Source organism: Lycorma delicatula, chromosome 5 (genome assembly GCF_047948215.1).
Source record: "Lycorma delicatula isolate Av1 chromosome 5, ASM4794821v1, whole genome shotgun sequence".
NCBI classification, from domain to species: Eukaryota; Metazoa; Arthropoda; class Insecta; order Hemiptera; family Fulgoridae; genus Lycorma; species Lycorma delicatula.
Window position 1 is genome coordinate 67,739,312 of NC_134459.1, and position 21,374 is coordinate 67,760,685.

Genomic DNA, 21,374 nt, shown 5'->3' on the forward strand with positions numbered 1-21,374 from the left:
TTGCATTTAAGAAAATTATTGTGGGCTGTAGTTACTTCATAAAAACAATTCTTTCATCATATAAAATGTACAAAATGCAGCTGAACAATTCTTTGAAATTAGGCTAGCAGAAGAAGGTAAGCACTGGCATTTCAAAAAGTGTTATGTTAGTAGATAAAAGACAGATGTTAAAGTGTGGAAGTACATCTAAGTCAAGTAATTTGTCAGCTAAGTCGTTCAGGAAGGAATCTCAAAAATGCCATTAAACAGAATCTCATAAAGGGATAAAAGTATTCATGTAAAACAAAATTATGTAGAATCTTTACTCTGGAGATTATAATTTTTTAGATGGGCTATAAAACAATAAATGTGTATGAAAACCAAATACTTCTACTAATATTGCTTTAATTTGAAAACAGAAAATTTTATAAGATATATGGGAAAAAATATGAACAAGCAAAGATATAAATAAAATGAATTGAGAAAGACTGTAAAAGCACAAACATTGTGAAAATAACATTGTAGAAATGTATGATGAGACTATGAAAAATATACAGGTTGTATATAAATTAAAAGTGTAACATTTAGAAATTATGGAAATCATAAAATAAAATTCATGTAATCTTATATTTATATTAACAGTTATATTTAAGTCATGAAAAACCATCTTGATAAAAAGAAAAAAATCTAATTACCATACCAAAAATTGCTACACAAAAAATGTAGCTAATTGTATAAATAAAATATTTAAAGTGCTTTTATCTGGCACTTATTTAAAATATAATATAACTCCTTTAATTCTTAAAATAAACTTCTTTATCCAGAAAATACTGTATAACACAAGAGACAACGAACATATCGTTTATGGTCATCTTCGAGTTTAATATAAAAATTATAACTTTGTTTATTGTCACATTGTGTAGTTAAAAACAAATATTTTTACAACCAAATCACAAGATCATAAATTCTGGTCAGAAAGAAAATTTACCAGAAAATATTATGTTAAAATTACAAATGATCTTACTTCTATATAAGAATTCAACGACCACTGTGTTTTCAACAAACCTTAATATAACATAATATTACTTGTTATATTTAACTCGATCTTACATGCACGTAAAAAAATCAAATCACATGTGCCAACCATTTATAGCGTTGCCAACTCTTGAAACAATCATCTAGTTCCTGAATATTCGAGTTACATGTTAAATTCAATAAATATTTTTAATTAAAATGAGAATATTTATTTTTAATTTTAATCCTCCAAATTTATTTTATGAACATAAATTATTGAAATATAACCTGTTTTTTTTTAGGTAACAGTTTGATGAGCTTTATGTTGTAGTCTTGTTTGTTGATGCAACAGCAGTGTGTGTTACGAAGAGAGTGAGGTTATATTTATTATCACCATTTATACTTTTAATAGTTTTTTATTTAACACATATAATGGCAGGCGAAGTTGTTGTTGACGCTTTACCGTATATAGATCAAGGGTATGATGAACCTGGTGTTCGAGAAGCTGTAAGTTTGTAAATTTTAACCTGTGTAATTAATTATTTGCGATATTGAAGTAATATTTTATAAATAAATTTACATCGGTATGAGCGTGTTCATCGCTGGATTTCAAACAGCATCCTATCTATTAGGGTGAAATATTATTTCGTAAGTGTTTAAAAAGATCAGTATCCAGTTCTAAATTAGATGAGTGCCTAAAATTGTTTAAAGAATACCGTCATGTTCTGTAATCAACCAGTAATCATTTTTGAGAACAACCTGACACAATTAGACGTAGTCAGGTTTATCAGGAGGTAGCAAATTTCTAATTAGATTTTACGAAGAAGTATATTCTAATTTTATGCAACAGTTATGTCTATCTTAAATGTACCTCAATGACAAATCTACCTTTGTCATTGAGAAAACTAAACTTTTTTTAACGGAACATAAAAAATAACATTTCTTGCTAACGAGTCCCTGAAACATTGTCTTTTCATGATTTTCCCTTCTCATTGATAATCCACATTAGTTTCTTCACTGTGAAACAAATTAATAATTGTGTTACAGTCTTCATGATGTTGTTCACAGTCGAAATCTTGGTCAAAGACAGTGTCCAAATATTATCAAACAGGCAGTTAAGTTAATAGAGAATTAAATGTGTGGTGATGTTGTGTACTTAGTACAAGATTCATAAAGTCCTTGTCATCTCAGTTTTAGAGGTGTTAAGCCCATTCTGAATTTCAGTTAATGTGCTTTGCCATTCAGATTGCCTCTTTTCAGATTAATTAGCTCTTCTGTGATTATTTTTCAGGGTACCTCCACAGAATTCAGTCAACATTTCTCATAATTTATTTATAATTTGTGCTTATGTTTAATCTGATTCATTGGGTCTATTTGAAATTAAATATTGCTAATTACATCACAGACTGCATTAGCTCATACGTGATATATGGTCTTTATAGTCATTCAGTATAATTCCATGTATTATTAAAAAAAGAAAGATTATATTACTCTAGAATAATTTGAAATATGATGTATATTAAACTATCTTTTTTTCAGTTTCTAGGACAAATTTTGTGGATAGTCTTAGCTTGTCTTTCAATACCTTTAGTGTAATTAAATAATGTTTATTATTATTACATTTTTTTAAATCAAAACTTTTTTTGATAAATGTATGTTTAATGCCCTACCAAAATAATCTGTTTTAGTACTTTATGGTAAGTTACCATTTACTAAATTTTTACTGGTATTTTTATTTTTTAACTTCACACTTAATTTTTTTTAACTACTACTGGTATAAATTTTCCAAGTTAGAAATTCAGTTCAATCCTTAAATTTTTTAAATCATGAAATAGTTTTAGAATTTGAGTTGGATCATAGAGCTTAATCAGCAAATATGTAAATAACCAAACTTTTTTATTATTTAACTTTGTAGTTTTACTCATATTATTAATTAAAAATGATTATATTTTTCCAGGCTTTGGCTATGGTTGAAGAAGAGACAAGACGTTACAGACCTACCAAAAATTATCTAGAACATTTGCCTGGCTTGAATCTTACTGCCTTTGAGGTGAGGAAAAACGTGCTATTTCTGTGTATGTAAATATTTGGAAATGAAGATCATGGCATAATTTGGCTATCTACACTGCACTTTCAAGATTAATAATAATCATTTTAGATAAATAATTACATTTTCAGCATCTCTTGTTAGGATAAACATTTTTATCTTTTTTAAAATTTTGTTTACCCTTCACTGTTTTGTTTGGTTTTTTGTAGTATTCAGAGCCTCAAGAAAGCCATGAAAAAAAAACACAAAATTGTGTCTTTAAACACTAATAAGTGGATGAAATTTTGCACTGCTTTTTCAAGAAATAAAATCTCAAACTGTGCTGGTCTTAAAATTTTATTAATTTTTCATTGAAATGCCTGTAACCCAGAATATCTTCTTCAGATAATTGTTAAACTTGAGATATCTAAATTTCCTTGGTTGAGACTGTTAAGATATCTTCTACAGAAAGCAGTTTTGTTAGAATTAAAAATTAATTATATACTAACCAATTTTTTCATTTAATCCTTCAGCATATCTCTTCACACGTTACTATGCTGTACCTGTTAATTATTTTACAGAAAATTGGCCATTCAGAACAAATATTTTTTTGAAATTTCTATTAGAACTAAATAGACCTAATTACAAATGAATGTTTTTATTTATATTAGACCCATTTTCAGTTAAAGATAAAAAGATTGAATGTTCTATTTTTAAATGACTAAATGAATGAAATTTAGCTAGCTGAAGTAAAAGACCCAGACCATGTAATAATATAAAACAGGTTTACTACCTATTGTTCATACCAGCTGTGAATGGGCATGCTGATCTATCTAACGCTGTTATTGATGAAATTATTTTTGAAGCAGTCAAGGCGTCAGTTCACAACGTATTTCTAAGTGGTTCGTAGTTTCACATTTGGTGGTTTGAAGAACACTTTAACAAAGTTTAAACTTATCATAAACATCTATACTCAGGAGATTGTCCGTTTCCTTTGGAGTTCTGAAATTTACAACTCTACAAGTATGTTTTGTTTAGAGATGAGGCAAATTTTACTCAGGTGTCAACAACTTATGCAATGAGCATACATGGGCAGAAGTAAATCCTCATGCAAAGGTGGAAGGCAATTTTCGATACCGATTTAGTGTCAATGTATGGTGTGGGTTCTTCAAGTCAAATGTTTGGATTCATATTACCTGGCTGCTTAAATGCTGAAGTACTCTTGCACTTTCTTCTGGAAGAATTGCCACAGCTTCTTGAAATTGTTACTCTACTGCTGAGATGCAAAGCATACTTTGGCACACCTTCCCACTTCTCTTGTGCCGTTTCCACTCACTTAAATCATTTCCCTGAGAAATGAATTGGCTGTGGAGGTCTACATTCCTGGTCACCTAGGTCACCTGATCTAACATCTTTAGATTTTTGTATTTGGGATGGATGAAAAATATTTTATACAAAACAAAAATAAATTTTCATGAGGAATTAATGTCCACTTATGGATGTGTTTGAGCAACTTACGGACAGTCCTGAAGGACTAAAAAGAGCATCAAAAGCAGTACAGAAACCTGCCAACAAATGTGTTGAAAATGGCAGGCTCATTTTTGAACATTTTTTATAAATTGGTAAAGAACTGGCCCCAATAAAACCCTGTAAAAGCATCAATAAAACCCTGTATAACAGTAAACGTGATGAAATAGTGGAGAAGAGGCGTCAAGCTTAGCTATTACACCAATCCCAAAAATCGAAATATCCTTCCAAAATCTAGTAAAAAAAAGAAACCACCTGTACCCTAAGGAAAATAAAAAAAGACACCATAAAGATTCACTGAAATCAATGGAAGAAGAATTCAACAACACATATGTATATAAAGACTACCACAAAGCCTTAAAAAAAATATGAACCCCCAACCCTACTAATGAAAGATGAAAAACATAATCTGGCCCATAACAATAAAGACAGTGTGGAAATCCTAGCTAAATATTTCAACAAAATTCCAGTAATATCAGTGGAAAACATCAATCCTTCCACAATAAAAAAAGTCTACCTAGCGTTGAGTGAGGTGAAAATTACAAAGCAGCAGAAGATCAGACCTTTGTAGAGATCTGCAAACATGTAAGAAAACCAGCAAAAATTGCCCTTCATCAACAGCTTATCAACATCTGGATCAAAAAGAACACTACCAGAACACTGGACGACAGCCCTCATACACCCGCTACCCAAAAAAGCGGACAAAACAGACCCTAATAACTGCAGGGAAGTCTATCTCACTCCTAGACATAATATACAAAATTCTTTCAAGAATCATCCTCAATAGGATTGGTTTACAACTTGAGAAAGAACTACAAGAATACCAGGGAGGTTTCAGACATGGAATCAACGGTCTGGAGGAACTATCCAGACCAGATCATGAGTCTCAAGCTAATAATGAATTACAACAGAAAAAGAAGCTTAGAATTTGTGATAATGTTTGTAGACTTCAAGGAAGCATATGATTGCATCCACAAAGAATCCCTACTAAAGATTCTAAGACACCTCGGAGTATATCTCAAATTAATAACCATGATAAAACTGACCCTCACAAACACTATCAAAAGTGAAATTCAGAGGTGAACTCTTGGAACCATTTGAGATCAAAACAGGACTGTGCCAAGGCGATGGACTCTCACTGCTACTATTCAGCTGCACTCTGGGAGTGGTAATGAGGGAATGCCTCAAAAAATGTCCCCAAAAAGTCAAAATAATTTGTCTTGGTTTTGACAACTTGGCACTGCTAGCACACTTGATATTGATGAAGCTAAAACACAGATATTAGAACTTCAAAACATTGCAAATAAAACTACTTCAAAATATCACTTGAAAAGACAGAAATTATGCCCCAAAAACCAACACAATTAAAAGATGTAAACATAAATAAAGTTGAAATAATAACCCAATTTAAATACCTCGGGAAAATAATAATAAGCAACCTAAATGAAAAAACCTCAATCCAAACAAGAACAAACAAACTAGCTAAAGCACTAAAATTAATGTTGTACATCTATAGTAAAAAAGTCTATTCATAAATGAAAAAATAAGACACAACACAACTATAAAACCTGAAGCTGTATATGCAGCAGAAACAATTTTCCACCTTAGCAGACAATCAGAGGTCGACATACTCCAATAAATCGAAATAATTGGAAGATCTTGCATCAACAAAAAGTACCAGAAAGATGGGCAGTGGTGGATAGTGCTCAACAAATTTGTGTATAAAAATTTAGAACCCATCACTGATACCAGACGTAAGGGAGACCAGAATGCTCTGAACACATGAGGATGTAAGATTCGAGACTTCTGAAACAGCTGGTACAGTACAATATTAACTTGAAAAACATCAGACAGTATGCAGATGGATCAGAGAAATAAGAGAGGATCTGAAGGAAATTGGTCTTAACCAGAAGACACCACAAACAAGATAAAATTAAACAAAAAAATTAAGGACAAAAACACTTACTTTACACACAACACGAACATTTTCAACACTGGAAGGATTGGAAGGCCCTGAACATTACCTTCAAAGAGACTCATATAATGGACTGACTAAAGTCATTTCATGGGGTCATAAAAGATGAAAAAAAACTGGTACATTACAGTGCACTTTGGTTTAGTGCATTGTTTCTAAATAAAATTTGAATTTTTCTAACTCTTCTTTGTTTTATTCAACTTATCTTACACCACTTGTTCAAAATTAAATTCTCTACAAGTTTTGTTTCTAATTTTTATAAGTTTATTACACAAAAAAAAAAATTATTGTACATTAAACATAAAAAATAGGGTTTTTTACCTGAGATTTCTCAAAAACTACTCCCAATATGGTTTTGAGACCTATTTTATTCAATTTTTCAGATAAAAAACCATGAATCACTAAGTCTGCCCCTTAATTAACGGCCTAAAAATTTCAGTACAACCTCATTTCACCAGAGTAGATGAAATCCAAGCAAAATCTTTCACTAGCTGTAACTTGTAAATGAAGCGTTTTAGCACATATGTTAATATGTACTTTTAAAATTATTTTCAGGAGTGGATTAGGTTATGAAAGTCCTGGGAGAACTTTGGGATACATTCTGTATAAAAGAAATTATTTTGCTTGTTCTGAAGAATCTTTTCTTTTTTTAATTTATAGACTGAAATAATGAGAAATGAGTTTGAAAGGATGCAACAGCGACTTCCTATGGATGTATTAAGTATGAAACGTTATGAACTGCCTCCACCTCCAGCTGGTAAAATGACTGATATTGCAGCTTGGAATGAATGTGTTGAAAATTCAATGGCACAATTGGAACATCAAGCAACACGGTAAGTAGGTGTTAACATTTGCATGAATAATATTTTATAGTAATTTATATATATTAATTAATCCAGTCATGTCATTTATTTGTTACTACATGTTCATTTACTGACTACATGCATGAGTGATACTTCACTCATGCATGTAGTCAGTTCACTTCATGATTCTGCAATGAATGATTTAACCAGCTTCAGTAATTATTTATTTAAAACTTTAATTTAATTTAATTAATTTTTTTGTGTTTCACAATCTAATTAAAAAAAATTAATTTATTAATGTTTCCATCTACGTGGGTGTTTTTAATTTTTACTGGTTTGCTTAAGCAGAATAATACATATTTATTTACAACCATATATTTATGGAAATGAGTACTTATGAAATAGATATTTCACTTTTGTTGTATAGTATTATACTGGGCTTTTAAAAAGTCAAAATGACAAACATCAGACAATATTTTAAATAAAAAACTAAAATCATTATAATTGGTCAGTTACATGCCAGCAAATGTTAAAGAGTACTAAAAAAATGATGTGTATTACATTTCAATAATAATAAAATAAAGCATGAATAGTTAAAATTTTAGAAATTAAGTAGAAAAGAATCATGAAAATATTGACAAAAATAATTAAAACAAATTAATAATGATTAATTGAAGATATACATTAAATATAGTAATGAAAATTATTTAAAAATTATATTTAAATAATTATTGTAAAATCAGAAGAAAAATACCAGAAATATTGTTACAAATTCAATAAATATGATTAAAGAGAAAGCTAATTTTTATTAATAAGATATCAAACTTTTCATCTTGATCTTCTTAGTGACATTGGACATACCAATTTGAAGAAATGTTTAAAAATTATTTAAAATTATATTTCTTTGTTTCTAAGATGTATATTTTTTCAATTTAACTCAATGTCAACAAATGTAAGACGTCATTTGTTCTCAGTAAGCATTTTTGTCATAAACTGTTGCTACCTTACCTTTTAGTTACACATTGCATGTCATAAAGGCTAGTAACTGGTAAGAGAGATTGTTTCATTAAACTAGTAAGAGAAAATAGAAAAAAGAATTGAAAGGTGATATGTTAACGTGAAGGTGTAAGTTTGTGTTACTTCAGAGACATTTTACGATATCTTATGCTGGTTATTGTAGCTAATCTTGTTGAGATACATTTTATTTGTAAGCCATCTTAAGCACATTGTGGTGTTATAGATAGTAAAATATGTCTTTAAAATGAATACATTACATTACAACGTTATAATGAGATAAACATTTTTTTTTAGGGAGAACTAAGTTGTTAAAAAAACAATTGCTGCATAAATTAAATACATGTTGGCAAAAAAAAGATCAAGAAGTAATCTTTACTCTAATAAATAAATAAATAAATTCTTTACACTAGTAAATATTTGTTTTTCTTTGTTTACATGTTTAAATTTCTTAGCTATAATTCTCAATTTATATTAAATGACTAGTTTTAATTATAATACTATTTTTAATAAAATAATTTCTAAATATTTAAATATTAAAAGCTTAATCATTTATAAATTTGGGATACATCTTGCGATTGCTTGCATCTTAGAATCAAAGATCTCTACACATTACTATTCATAAAGCATCTACAGTAGTTATTTCCAGCGCAGCAACTCAGCCAGAAGAAATCATATAGATTTAATCTTTTTTTTCCTTTATGTATTTTTAATATTTATGTTTTCTAAATTTTATTAACAACTGTAATGTGAAATTCATTCTTGTTGGGTTTTTATGATAATTTTCACATTCTATATTTTTAAGAGTTATATCTCATTTTTAACTAACTTATTTTCTTTGTCAAAGAAAATTAAAGTCTTGTTTAAAGTCAGTGATATATGTTACTGGTATTTGAAAAAAAATTTTCTTGAGGTATGTTATTCTGTAAATTCGTTGCTTAACTGTGATCAACTTCACTTAATTCAAGTTATTATTTGAAGGTACATTAGAAAGTGTTTCTTATGGGTTCCTTTTGGAATTCACAAAAAAAAAAAATGTTATGCCCAAATATTCAATGAAATATTTCTTTAGATTTTTATTCAAATAACTACCTAAATATATTACTGAATTTATTATTTCTAAATAGTTTACAGATAATAATGAATATTTGTTTGAATTTTATTTATATATTTGCTGCTCACTTGATCTAATGCCCATACACAACATACAAACAAGAAGAATTGTTGATGCAGGTTGTGGATAAATATTGAAGGACACTTTTGTTCTTGAAACTTTCTGTTGACACCATATGACTTCCTTATACACATTTTTAAAAGTACATAAAATTTTATTTCAATAATAACTTATGATTATTTTTCATATTTTTTTAATATTGTTTTTGAATTATTATTTTTTTTACAATCACAGGTTAATAATTATTAATTAGTCAATATATTTAAATTAAAAAAAAGGAAATGAAGTCAAATTTGAACCAATGTGCCTTCCCCTTGTAAAATTAAAATATTTCATTAATTAAATTTTTATTTGGCTCTAACTCTGGAACCAATGAAAATGAGTGCCACTTACATATTGTTGAAAAGCTCACAATGAGGGCTTATTATTGTAGTTAAGTAAGAGTCCAAAATCCAAATTTTTTTTCTGATTTTTGGGCTTTTTTGGACATTTTTGGTCAAGTTGATTGCAATCAAAAGGGGAGGGGTGCATAACTAGATGTTACAACAGTCCTAAATCCAAAATTTCAATATCCTACGGCTAATCATTTTTGAGTTATGCGAGATACATATATACAGATGTCACCCTGAAACTAGTCAAAATGGATATTTTTCTTGAAAACTGAAAACCAAAATTTTTTGCGGTCACAGTACTTCCTTTACTTCATACAAGGAAGTAAAAAATGAATCAAGTGTTATTTAGTTCGTTGTTTTTGAGGTACACATCTCATGCTGTATCAACTCTCATACTAATATTTCTGTATATTAATTTTAAACAGCAGATATCCAAGAAGAAATATCAAGATTAAAAAAAATGTGTGGGGTTAAATCATAAAAGAATTAACAATGTAGAAAAAATGTACATTCATTATAAACAAAACTAAAAAGGGAAAATCTGACTTAAAACTATACATTAGTATATTGCAATGTAAAAAAAGGAGTTATAAAAAATTAGTATTAGTTGCTGTACATATTGGAAGGTCTTTTTTTTTGCTCAGTTTTTCGCTCTTATTTGATTTTAGGTAACACAGCCTGGAAGTTGCATTTTCCATCTGGCATAAGACTGTATTGTGGAAGAAAATTAGCACGAGTGTTAATATTAATTTATCACCTTGTGATGTAAACATTTGTTTTAATTCAAAAAATAATTTTTTTGTTATTAGCATTACTCTCTAAATAGAATCTATTTTACTTAAATTATTAAATATTTTTTTCTGAAAATTCAAATATTTTATCATCATAGTTACTATTGTCTTAATTGATCTTAATATGATGTTGTAAACACCAAACACAGTTGTAAACAATTAATAAACCTCCTAGAGTTAACTTTTGCGATTATCCCGCATTACCAGTTGGTGATTAATATTAGGTTGATTAATATTTAGTATTATCAATATGAATTGGATAATCGCAAAAATTAACTCTTGGAAGTTTATTAAATGTTTACATAACTGTGTTTGTTGTTTTTCTTTACTACATCATATAATAGAAAAGTTATAATTTTAGATGTAAATATTAAAATAAATGAAAACAGACAGATAATAACTACAGTGTATAAAATACCTACTTCAAACGAAATTATTATAAACAAAAATTCTAACCATCCATGGTCTCAAAAAATTAATAAAATAGAGCATTAATAAATAGGGCAATAAAAACAAATGATAAAAGGGAATTGCATAACAAAATAAATAGTATAAAGAATGTTGCTATTAAAAATGGATATGATACCTGATTGTTAGATAATATTTATAAAAAATATAACTCAAAATACTTAATATAAACATCACTACATTAAAACTCATAAATGGAAACAAATGCAAGGAAAATATTTTTATAAATTACTCCTATACTAATAAAACTATAGAAAACTTAATTAATGCATATAATGATAAAAAATATAAACCTGATAACTATGTAATAAAGCATTTAAAATATTATAATGTTAAAAAAAAATAAATAAATGATTTTTCTGGTATTTATAAAATAAAATGCAATTATTGTTAAAAAATATATATATTGTAAAAACAAATATGTCTTTTAAGAATAGATTTAATGAACATTTTAGATCATTGAAAAATAAAAAAAATCCTTTTTGAAATGCAGCTGACCATTTTATAACCAATAAACATAATATAACTAGTTTGGAGAATAATTTAGAAATAATTGAAAAAGTAAATATTAGAAATTTTAGAAAAATTTTATATATAAAAAATAAAAACGTGAATTTAGCTTCATGAATCTGCAGACAGAATTTGTTGGGGATATTTTTATAAGAATTATTTAAGTTGGTAATATGTTTGATAAGATTTTAAATAAAATTAAATAATTGATTACAGTACTGTATAACATTATATAAAACAACATATTGAAAGAAATTTTAAATAAATTTTGGTAAATTTTAGTAAAAAATGTTAATCTTAATTGTAATTTTTAGTAGATGTTTTTAAATTTTTTGAATGAACAAATGTATGTTCTGTAAGTGTTTAAAATTTCTTATAGTTTTACTCAATAACCAAAAGTGTAAAGGTGTTGAATGTAGTTATATGTGTAAATGTAAATGAAGATAAATCAGAAAACATTACTGAGAATGGTGCCTGACCAAAAGTGCTCTAATGTAAAGGAAATAAAGTAAAGAAAAAAAGGTAAGAATGTTTCTTTAATTCTGTACTTGGCAGATTGGCTGGAAAAAACTTTTTCAATATATATATATATATATATATATATATATATATTTCTGATTTATATATAAATCTGATTTTTAGAGCTTTACATTATACAAGGAACAATGATAACAAACTTAGGAAGGAAGGCAATAGATGCAATAAAACAAATAGCAGCATTTAATGGGTTTGATGTTGAAGTTATAGAAAAGACATACAGAAATCAGAGAATTAAGTACCATGATCATTTTACACAATTGCAACAAGAAAATAACGTAGAGATTATTGATAGTTTTTTCTTAAAATACATTATTCAAATAAAATAATAAAAAAATTACTAATGTTAATGATAAAAATAAATTAAAAAAGCTTACAAACCAAATAACCATAATATAAAATATTTAAGGAATAATAATAAAAGTGATTGAGAGGATTTAAGAGAAATATATAAAATTAAATGTAATGTGTGCAATAAAATTTATATTGGTAAAACAAACAGATCTTTTAAAAAGAGATTTATGGAACATACAATGCTTACGGAAGCTGAAAGAAAGGTGTGTCTAAAATGGCCAACCATTTGTTGTTGTGTAAGCATAGTACCGATAATAAATAATTTAGAAATTTTGGAAATTTGTAACAGTAGAAGATTGGGTATATTTGAAATATGTTATATTTATAAATCTAAACAAAAGTATGAAATGATTAATCAACAGATTGTTTTTAAAGATGATGATTAAATTAAAGACAGTTGATTGTAGTAGTTTGCAAGTGTTTATGTACATAGTTGCGTGACGTTTTAAATTTATTGTCATTCCAGTTGACGTTGAGTTATGTTGTTCAAGTTTTGTGGTTATTAAGGTTTATGGTTACTAAATGTTTAGTTTTTATTTATTTATTTTTTGTTTGATGTAATTTTGGAATTTTGTACCAACTGAAACTCTCGCAATAGTTGACTTTTGGTTTTAGTTTTCTGGATTCCGTTACTGTATTTGGTGGTATTTTTTTTCTTGTTAGTTGAGGTTATTTGGCACAGTGGTCAGTATGTTGATGAATTATTTGAATTTTCACAAAGTTTTATATATATGTATATTTATAGAAATTTTTTTTTCCAGAATTTGTAACTTAGAACTGATGTTAGATTATGGTTGTGAATCCTGGAAATGTTATCTTGAATTGTTAGTCAAATGTGTTTCACAAGCCCAAAAACAATTACAGGTATTAAGGTATGTAGATATTGTAATTTTCTTATGGTATTTAGCTTTTTTTTTTCAATTAGAATTATATTTGTTAAAATTGAACTTGCTGTTGGCGAAATGTCTTTTGGTTCCTTGATAATCTTTAGTATTGATATTTAATTGTTATTATAAAACTTCAGTGATAATAACATGTGTATGTAAAAAATTATAATTAATTTTAAAAAAATTGCAGTTCTGAGCTTTTAGGCTTGAAAGTATAAAACAAACATATATCAAATATGACAGTTTGAAATTTCTCTTAATTTAAAACCGTATTTTCTCTTAATATTTTTTTCAAATATTCTAATATTACATTTATTATCATTATTGTTAGCAATAAAAAATACTTGAGATTAAAACTGAAATGCTATATGATTGATGTAAGAGAGATTCAAATGTTAAATTTGGTTCATTGAATACCAAAGGAAATTTGATAATGTAAAAGTTTAAAATTTTTTAACATTAAACAACTCTCTCTCAAATTAATGGAATTTTCCTTCCAAAGACCTTTTGGAACTAATTATTCGCACTTTCTTCATTGGAGTATCTCGTTCCATGAGTTAATGATACATACTTTAAAAGGGTTATTGAATATTCCTTAAGTAATGGACCTAATTGTATGAATCTGGTCTACATGAATTTGCTTGATTATTATACAGTTTTGTCAAATTTACTGTAGTTTTAAATTTTATATTGCTCATGTGTGAAATCTGCTTGATTTGATTAACCAGTTTATGTGCATTTATTGCCTACTTTATCTTCTTTTAATTTGTATCTTGTCTGTCTGATGTAATATTTAGTGTATTCACTGTTATATACTTTTTATTCTATTGGATTTCTGTGATTATTGATCTTCTTGTTGGTATGCTTGTTTCTTATTGTCTACTTTGTTTTTTTTTTTTTTTTTTGTACAAAAACTGTAATTTATCTTGGGTAAAATTTGGTTAACTGTTAATTCTTAATTTTTAATATGATTTTAGTGATAATTTTACATATATTGTTATGAAATTGACCAAAAATATTATTATTATTACTATTATTATTATTTAAAGCTTATTATTTCCTTTAAAGTGTTATTTATGTTGATGTAAGTTATTATTTTGAAGACTGGTTTCACATGACTCATCAGTGATATCATGTTTTATTTAAAACTAATGCAACCTTGGCAAGGTGCTCATCGTGGTCTACATTTATGAATAGGATGATATTTTTTCTTTAGAATTGTTCATTTTTGGATAATTAGCTTGACTGTATTGGTAATTATATAATGGATTAACCTGACATAAATGTATAGAACAAAATTTCCATGCCTTTTATGATGTGCTGACTAACAGTTATATATATCCTGGGCCATCAATAGAACAATAAAACTGTGTTGCCTATTTAGGATTTATTTATACTTTTTACTTTACTTTTTAACATATTTATACTTCCTTAACTTTTTCTTATTGTCTTTTAATTTATCTAACTGACTTTATGTTGTTTAGGTCAGATTTAGTGTAGTGTTTCCAGTTGCTGAAAAAATACATGTATGCTTATTCATACATAAATTAGTCATTTATTTAGCATTGTCACTGTATATTCCCTTAAGAGGTAATGGTGACTTTATATATTTTATTAATGAACTTAGACTGATCTTTAAACTGAGACTATAGTTACAGTTTTGTAAAAAATCAGTTATACCATTCATATGTGAATTGCATGTGAAGAAAGACAGATGCGTAAGAAACTCATGCTTACCCTAATCCTACAAAATTCATTGTGGGCTGCAAATGTGGCTTCTCATAGCCATTTTCCAATTGGCAGATAAATGTATATTTTTACTTGACTTCTGATTTAAAATCTCATATGTTGGTAATTGGATGAAGACACTGTGATTTCAGCGTCCAGGTGCACCTGGATGCCGAAAAAAAGTGAAGAATTTATGGCAGTAAAAGTGTGACAGTTGTGATATCAGGAAAAATGATAGGTTTGTGACAACCACTCACATTTTCATTAATAGGTCTTTTAAGATGATGTTTGTATCACAACTGGAGATGTAGATCAGCAGAAGTGACTGTTATTGAGAGTTTGAAGAAAACTTCATTATCTCAATTCTGTGAGAGGTTTATGCTGCAAGGAAACTCATACCACACAATGGTCACCAAGAGTTCAAAATCACCTTCATTTCAAATTTGAAGGATGGCACTGAAGTTGACGCAGTATGGCAAGTATCATCTGAAGGTGAAGGTGAGAACTATAGTGGGGGTGATGAGATTCAATTGATGAGTAGGGCCGATGTTATCATTGCAAAATGGAGTTGATTATTGTTTTAACAAGGTATGTTTCAAAATATTGTAATGTTTATTAATAAATTTTTTTAAAGTGACCAATAGGTCTAATATCTTGTATCTAAACTGCACCTTAATTTCCTCAGTGATTTTGGGTTAAAAACTGCAGCCTATACATGCATAAATACAGTGTATATTTTATTTTAAAAAATTAATTAAAATTGTTACAGGAAAGAAATTCAAGAAATAAACTGGCAACGAAAGGATATGCAAATGCAAGCTGGTGAAAAATTAAAGAAATTAGAATCAATGTGGGTAGGACTTGTAAGTAAAAATTATGAAATTGAACAAGCTTGTGTTCAACTGGAAAAAGAATTAGCCGAAGACCTAGAATCTGAATGACAATAATTAAAACTAAAACTTTGGTTTTGGAAATTTACAACTGTAATAAAGTCGCATGTTAATTTAAGTTAGCTGTGTATTTTGACAGTTGAGTTAAACTCGTATCATAAAGATGATGCTTTATGCAGTGTGATAAAACATAGACCCCAATAAAAGATTATATTTTAGATTACCTTTTTATTTTAAGTTGTGTTTCTTTTAAATGCTAGTGTAAAGATAATAAATACTGTTTATTTTAGTGTTCAAAATTAATCTTCTGCTAAAATATTCATACGAGTAATGTATATGAAATATGAATTGTTTGTAGGTATAATGTGTTTTTTGTCCATTCTGTCAACAATGATTTTCCGTCTGTTACAATTGTATAATTATAAAATTATTTCATGCATCATACAATTCAGTCTCTTTAAATATGTGTATGTAGTATTCATTTATGAAGTCATAAAAATTAAATTAAATTCAATCAATGAATTTGCATTATGAATTTGCTACCCAGAAATTCTCTGAAGATTTTTTACAATGAAAATCACACTTAAAGAATCACTACAATAAAGATTCAAGACTACTACTTTAAAGTAGACTCTCTTTATTAATAAATCTGTAAGCATTATGAATGTGTCAAATTAGCAAAAATGAATGAATTTTGGTTAGCCTCAGCAGAGCTGGCTGCTCTGCTGAGGCTGACCATTCACAGAGTCTTGACCTAGCTGAGACTGACTACTTTGTTGTGCAAAACTTAAGTTGGGAGTGACAGTAGAGGCCTCCAAGTTAGGTCAAAACATGGGATGTCCTGGGCTAAAAATAACCTGCCCCTGCATTTGAGCTACAACTTTTTTGTCAGCGTTATACAATAAGAATAACTTAAGCCCTCTTGAATACAAACCTCACAGAATTTAGACTCACAGAATATTATGACCATACCATTATTGAAAGTTCTGGTCACATTTTGTAAGGTCATCCTGACCCCGTAGGGGAAGACACCCTCTGCCAACCACTTCGTTCCAAGCCTTTCTGAGCTTTCCTGGAGGTCATCTTTGAAACCTAAGCTTTTGACATATTCCAGTCTGCTTCAGCCAGGATGCCACCGATACGAATACCACAAGTGACATTCCCACCGGTGTACTACTATTTAATGAACTCAAAATAAAACACATCTCACTGAATCTTAAGCAAGACTAAAAGGACCTAACTAAACAAAGGAATTGAACTACCTTCTAGTAGAAGGTAAAAGTGAGTTCAACACACAACACGAAACATAAAAATATTACACAGAACAGTAACAACAGAGTAACATTGAGACAAAACAAATGACAAGAACAACAAAAAAAAAAGTAATTTATAAAACAATAAAAACAGAATACAAGAGAAATCCAAGCAGAGCTGTAGATCCCCTCAAAATTTTTTTCTTTGCTAAGTACACTATAAAGCTCTCCATTTGGCCTGGCTTCTCCAGTTTACATGGAAATCCAACACTGACCCGATAAGATCAAGCCAACAGATGGTATCCGTACACATTAACTCGTACTTCGAGCACTCTTAAAGAACATGGTAGGTGTCATCCGATTGTCCAAACTTAGGACACATCCTATAATCTACAAGACCGAATTTCTGCAATGTGTCCCTAAAAGCACCATGGTTGGAAAGAAATTGCATCACATATTTTATGCACCCAAAAGGTGTCCCGCAAACCAACAACATTTGGAGAGAGATCATGTGTATAACGCCCACCATTTTTCTCATCCCATCTGGCTTGCTACAAGGCAGTGCCATATTGTTCAATTTCTCGAACATTATTTGAAGTCAACTCATCAGATTTCTTAGCAAGAAGTCTGATTGTGTCTTAATAGACACAATAAAGTCTATCGGTTTCACGCCTGCTATCACCAAGACTGCCTCCTGTGAAATAGTGTAGTAGACACCTGTTACCGTTAAGGATATTAGGTGTTGAGCCCTTAATAATATGTCCCAATAACTTTTATATTTTAGCCCATCCGCCCAAACAGGTGCCACGTATAGCATAATAGCCTCACACATACCTTTACACAGGATGCTCATGATCTTAAAGTTAAGACTTCAATCAGGATTGACCACATGTTAAATACCAAAGAAGACATTGCAGGCCCTCTCCGCGATGTATTGATGGTGCTTCTTAAATTGCAGTTTCTTGAATCTGCAAGAATCGCCCCAAGATACTTTTGAACTTGAACATACTTTATCTTTATATGCTGGCCTGGCATCAAAACACAGACACGCTGACTCACTGCCAAACGGCCTTTGAGTAGCAACATCATGATCTTTCCCGCGCTAAACGTCATCTTGTGTGGATGACCCCACAGCTCAAGCATCCTGTAAGTCCAAGTAGCTCGGAATTCAACCTCCCTCTGTGAGCTTCCTTTGACCAGCAGGAGCCCATCATCAGCATAAGCCACGATGCAACCCACTGGCAACCTCAGCCACAGAAGAGAATCTAACTCCACCATCCCAACCCCATAGAGGGAAGACATCCATCCACCTTGTGATGTTACCAGTCACCACACCACCCCCTCTGTTCCAAGCCCTGAGGGGCTTTACTGGAAGTCATCATTAGACCCTCTAACTGATTACATCTCACTGTCATTAGCCAGGCCTCGGTCAGGATGCCACTGATGTAAATGCTTTGGCAGACATTTGCATCAGTAAAATACATATCAAATTTTGCCTTCATGAAGGCCTCAAACGGACATCTTCACAACCAACCTAATATGATTCCCTCAAACTAACTGACAAACCGCAAAAATGCGAACCCTGTGCCTAGTATAGATTTGCTAACACAATTCGTGACTGTGAATGCCTCAGAAAATGAATGAGTTTAAAGCTAAATCAGTGCTACACTCATACCAATTAAAATTATGTACTACACAACAGAAATTCAGATCTACATCCAAATAAGTCGACCAACTGAAGTCATCTAACAAGAGGAACGCAACCTCATTCTGCTCCGTGCAGGAGTTGGGGACAAACCCCGCTCCCCCACCTGGTCCCATTATGGTGTCTTGCATGGCATTACCAAGTCACAGGACCACCACTGGCGCCCCTGGTCACACAGGCTACCATACCTCGGCAGCGCAGCCATCCTCACCAGCTGTAGCTCCAAATCAAATCACAAACAATACCAATATAACCATGGCACGATGCCAATGTACCTACCTCTAACCAATCCAATGTCTAAGCTAGAACCCTAGCCACCTGGGATCCTACCACGATCGAATACCTTGATTAAACTCCCTCTGCAGAGCTACACACCACAAGGGCACGAAGAAAACCAGTCACTATAGACCACTCCTCACAGATCATCCAGTTAATATGGAAATCCAGAAAGGAATGTATTCTCTCAAGTTCTCTAACAGCTCGTGAACGTTCGACCTCATATCGGGGACAGATGTAGAGGACGTGGTCCACTGTATCATCATTCCCACAATCCGGGCATTGACTCAAATCCACCAAACAGAACCTAGCCAAACTCGCCCAAAAGGCACCATGCCTGGAGAGAAACTGTGTGACATACCGATTGGGGGGACATCCATCCAATCGCACCTAAATTAGACACTATAGGAAATATACCATATATGTAGTGACCTGATTTGTCCCACCTGACCTGCCAAGACGCAAGGCCCTGGTCTTCAATCGTTTGTTTTCATTCTGATGTCAGTAGGTTATTTACATTGGAAATATAGTGTTCCTTATGCTCATTAGCCAAGATATCTATTGGTTTGACTCTGGCTATAACACAGACTGCCTTCTGCGAGACTTTAATATAACCGCCTATAACAGCCAGCCAGAGGAGTTGCTGGGCCAGCAGTAAAATGTCCATGCAATACTTAAAAGCCATGCAGTGAGCCCAGACAGGAGCAGCATACAGCATAATAGCTTTGCTGACACCTTTATAAAGGATACGCATGGTACGGTAATTCAACCCACAATCAGGATGAATGGCTCTACGTATTTCATAAAAAGCATCAGTGACCTTTTTTGCTACATACTGTAGATGTTTCTTGAAGCAAAAATTCTCATCGAGGATAACATCCTGGTTTTTTGAGTCATAATGTACCGAATGGAGAGACCAGCCATCCGGACCCGGATTCGTCGGGTAGCAGCCAGTTGGCCCTTAAGCAACATCATTGTGGGTTTTTTCTGTGCTGAAAATCATCTTATGTTGGAGACTCCATAGTCGGAGTGTCTCACAAGTACGAGCAGTTCAGAACTCTACCTCAATCAGTAGCAGCGCGTCATCAGCATAAGTGACGACACAACAATCACATGTCAACCTTAGACGCAACATCGAATTGAATTCTATGATCCAAAGAAGGGGACTCAGAACACTGCCCTGAGGGCATCCTTTAGTTAAAGTCTTACAAACCTTTGAGCCACCATCACGCAGGGAAATGGTCTGATGGCTGAAACAACTTGAGAGCACTTCTAGTTCATTTCCTGTACACTTATGCTTCTGTTTCTGCTTTCAGGGCAGAGGACCACCATAAGTTGTTAAATGCCTCAGATATGTCCAGAAAAATTCCTATTACATATTTACATGGACTAAAGGAAGCTACATCCATCACCTTTAGTATGGGATCCTCGGTGCTCTTGCCCAGTCAGAAACATACTGGTTGTCCATTAGAAAATGATCAGTGGCCAATCTAACATTAATACACAAATATAGGATCTTATCAAAAACCTTACCAATCACAGGCAAGAGCTTTAGTGGACGGTAAGAAGAACTAACAGTAGGATCTTTGTTGGCACCTTTGAACAACAACATCAAGTCTCCATGCTTCCCACATGCCAGAAAGTGGCTGGCAAAGAGTAACCTATTATATATTCTAGTTAGAGGACCAAGGACTACTGGAAGTGCTCGGACGAGGAGCTCCACTGTGATGCAGTCATATCCGGGGACCTTGTGCCGTGCCATACTACAGATCACCTGGTACACTTCCATCTCAGAAGATTGTAAGTCAGCCTCGAAAATCGTGACTTCCCGCTTGATACACTGGTGGTATGAAACCTCACCCACCATAGTGTCACCCAGGAGCAAATCATTCAGCAAAATGTTAAGGACACTGTCCTTATCAATTACCACACCCTCACGGGTTGACAAGGCTGACAAGAGGACATATTTTCTGTGCTTATGTCCAAGGGCTCTATACACAATGCATTAAGGTTCTCTAATCCCTTGCTCCTGGACAAAGGAGCGCCAGGATTGTGCTTGGTGGACCCAATG

The 21,374-nt window shown here is 31.0% G+C and overlaps 1 protein-coding gene across 3 annotated transcripts; it reads left to right on the forward strand.

The window, feature by feature from the left end:
- The first annotated feature begins 1,322 nt into the window (after window positions 1–1,322).
- Window positions 1,323–16,300, forward strand: BCAS2 (BCAS2 pre-mRNA processing factor). Of its 3 annotated transcripts, none has more exons than XM_075366367.1 (5): window positions 1,327–1,500; window positions 2,951–3,043; window positions 7,182–7,354; window positions 13,326–13,436; window positions 15,949–16,300. In XM_075366367.1, the coding sequence occupies exons 1-5, from the start codon at window positions 1,426–1,428 to the stop codon at window positions 16,118–16,120; spliced, it is 624 nt and encodes a 207-aa protein (XP_075222482.1). In that variant the 5' UTR covers window positions 1,327–1,425; the 3' UTR covers window positions 16,121–16,300. The 3 variants fall into 3 exon arrangements, with proteins under 3 accessions (XP_075222484.1, XP_075222482.1, XP_075222483.1); XM_075366368.1 differs by lacking the exon at window positions 1,327–1,500 and adding an exon at window positions 1,501–1,641; XM_075366369.1 differs by lacking the exon at window positions 13,326–13,436 and having other exon boundaries at window positions 1,323–1,500.
- Window positions 16,301–21,374: the final 5,074 nt, after the last annotated feature.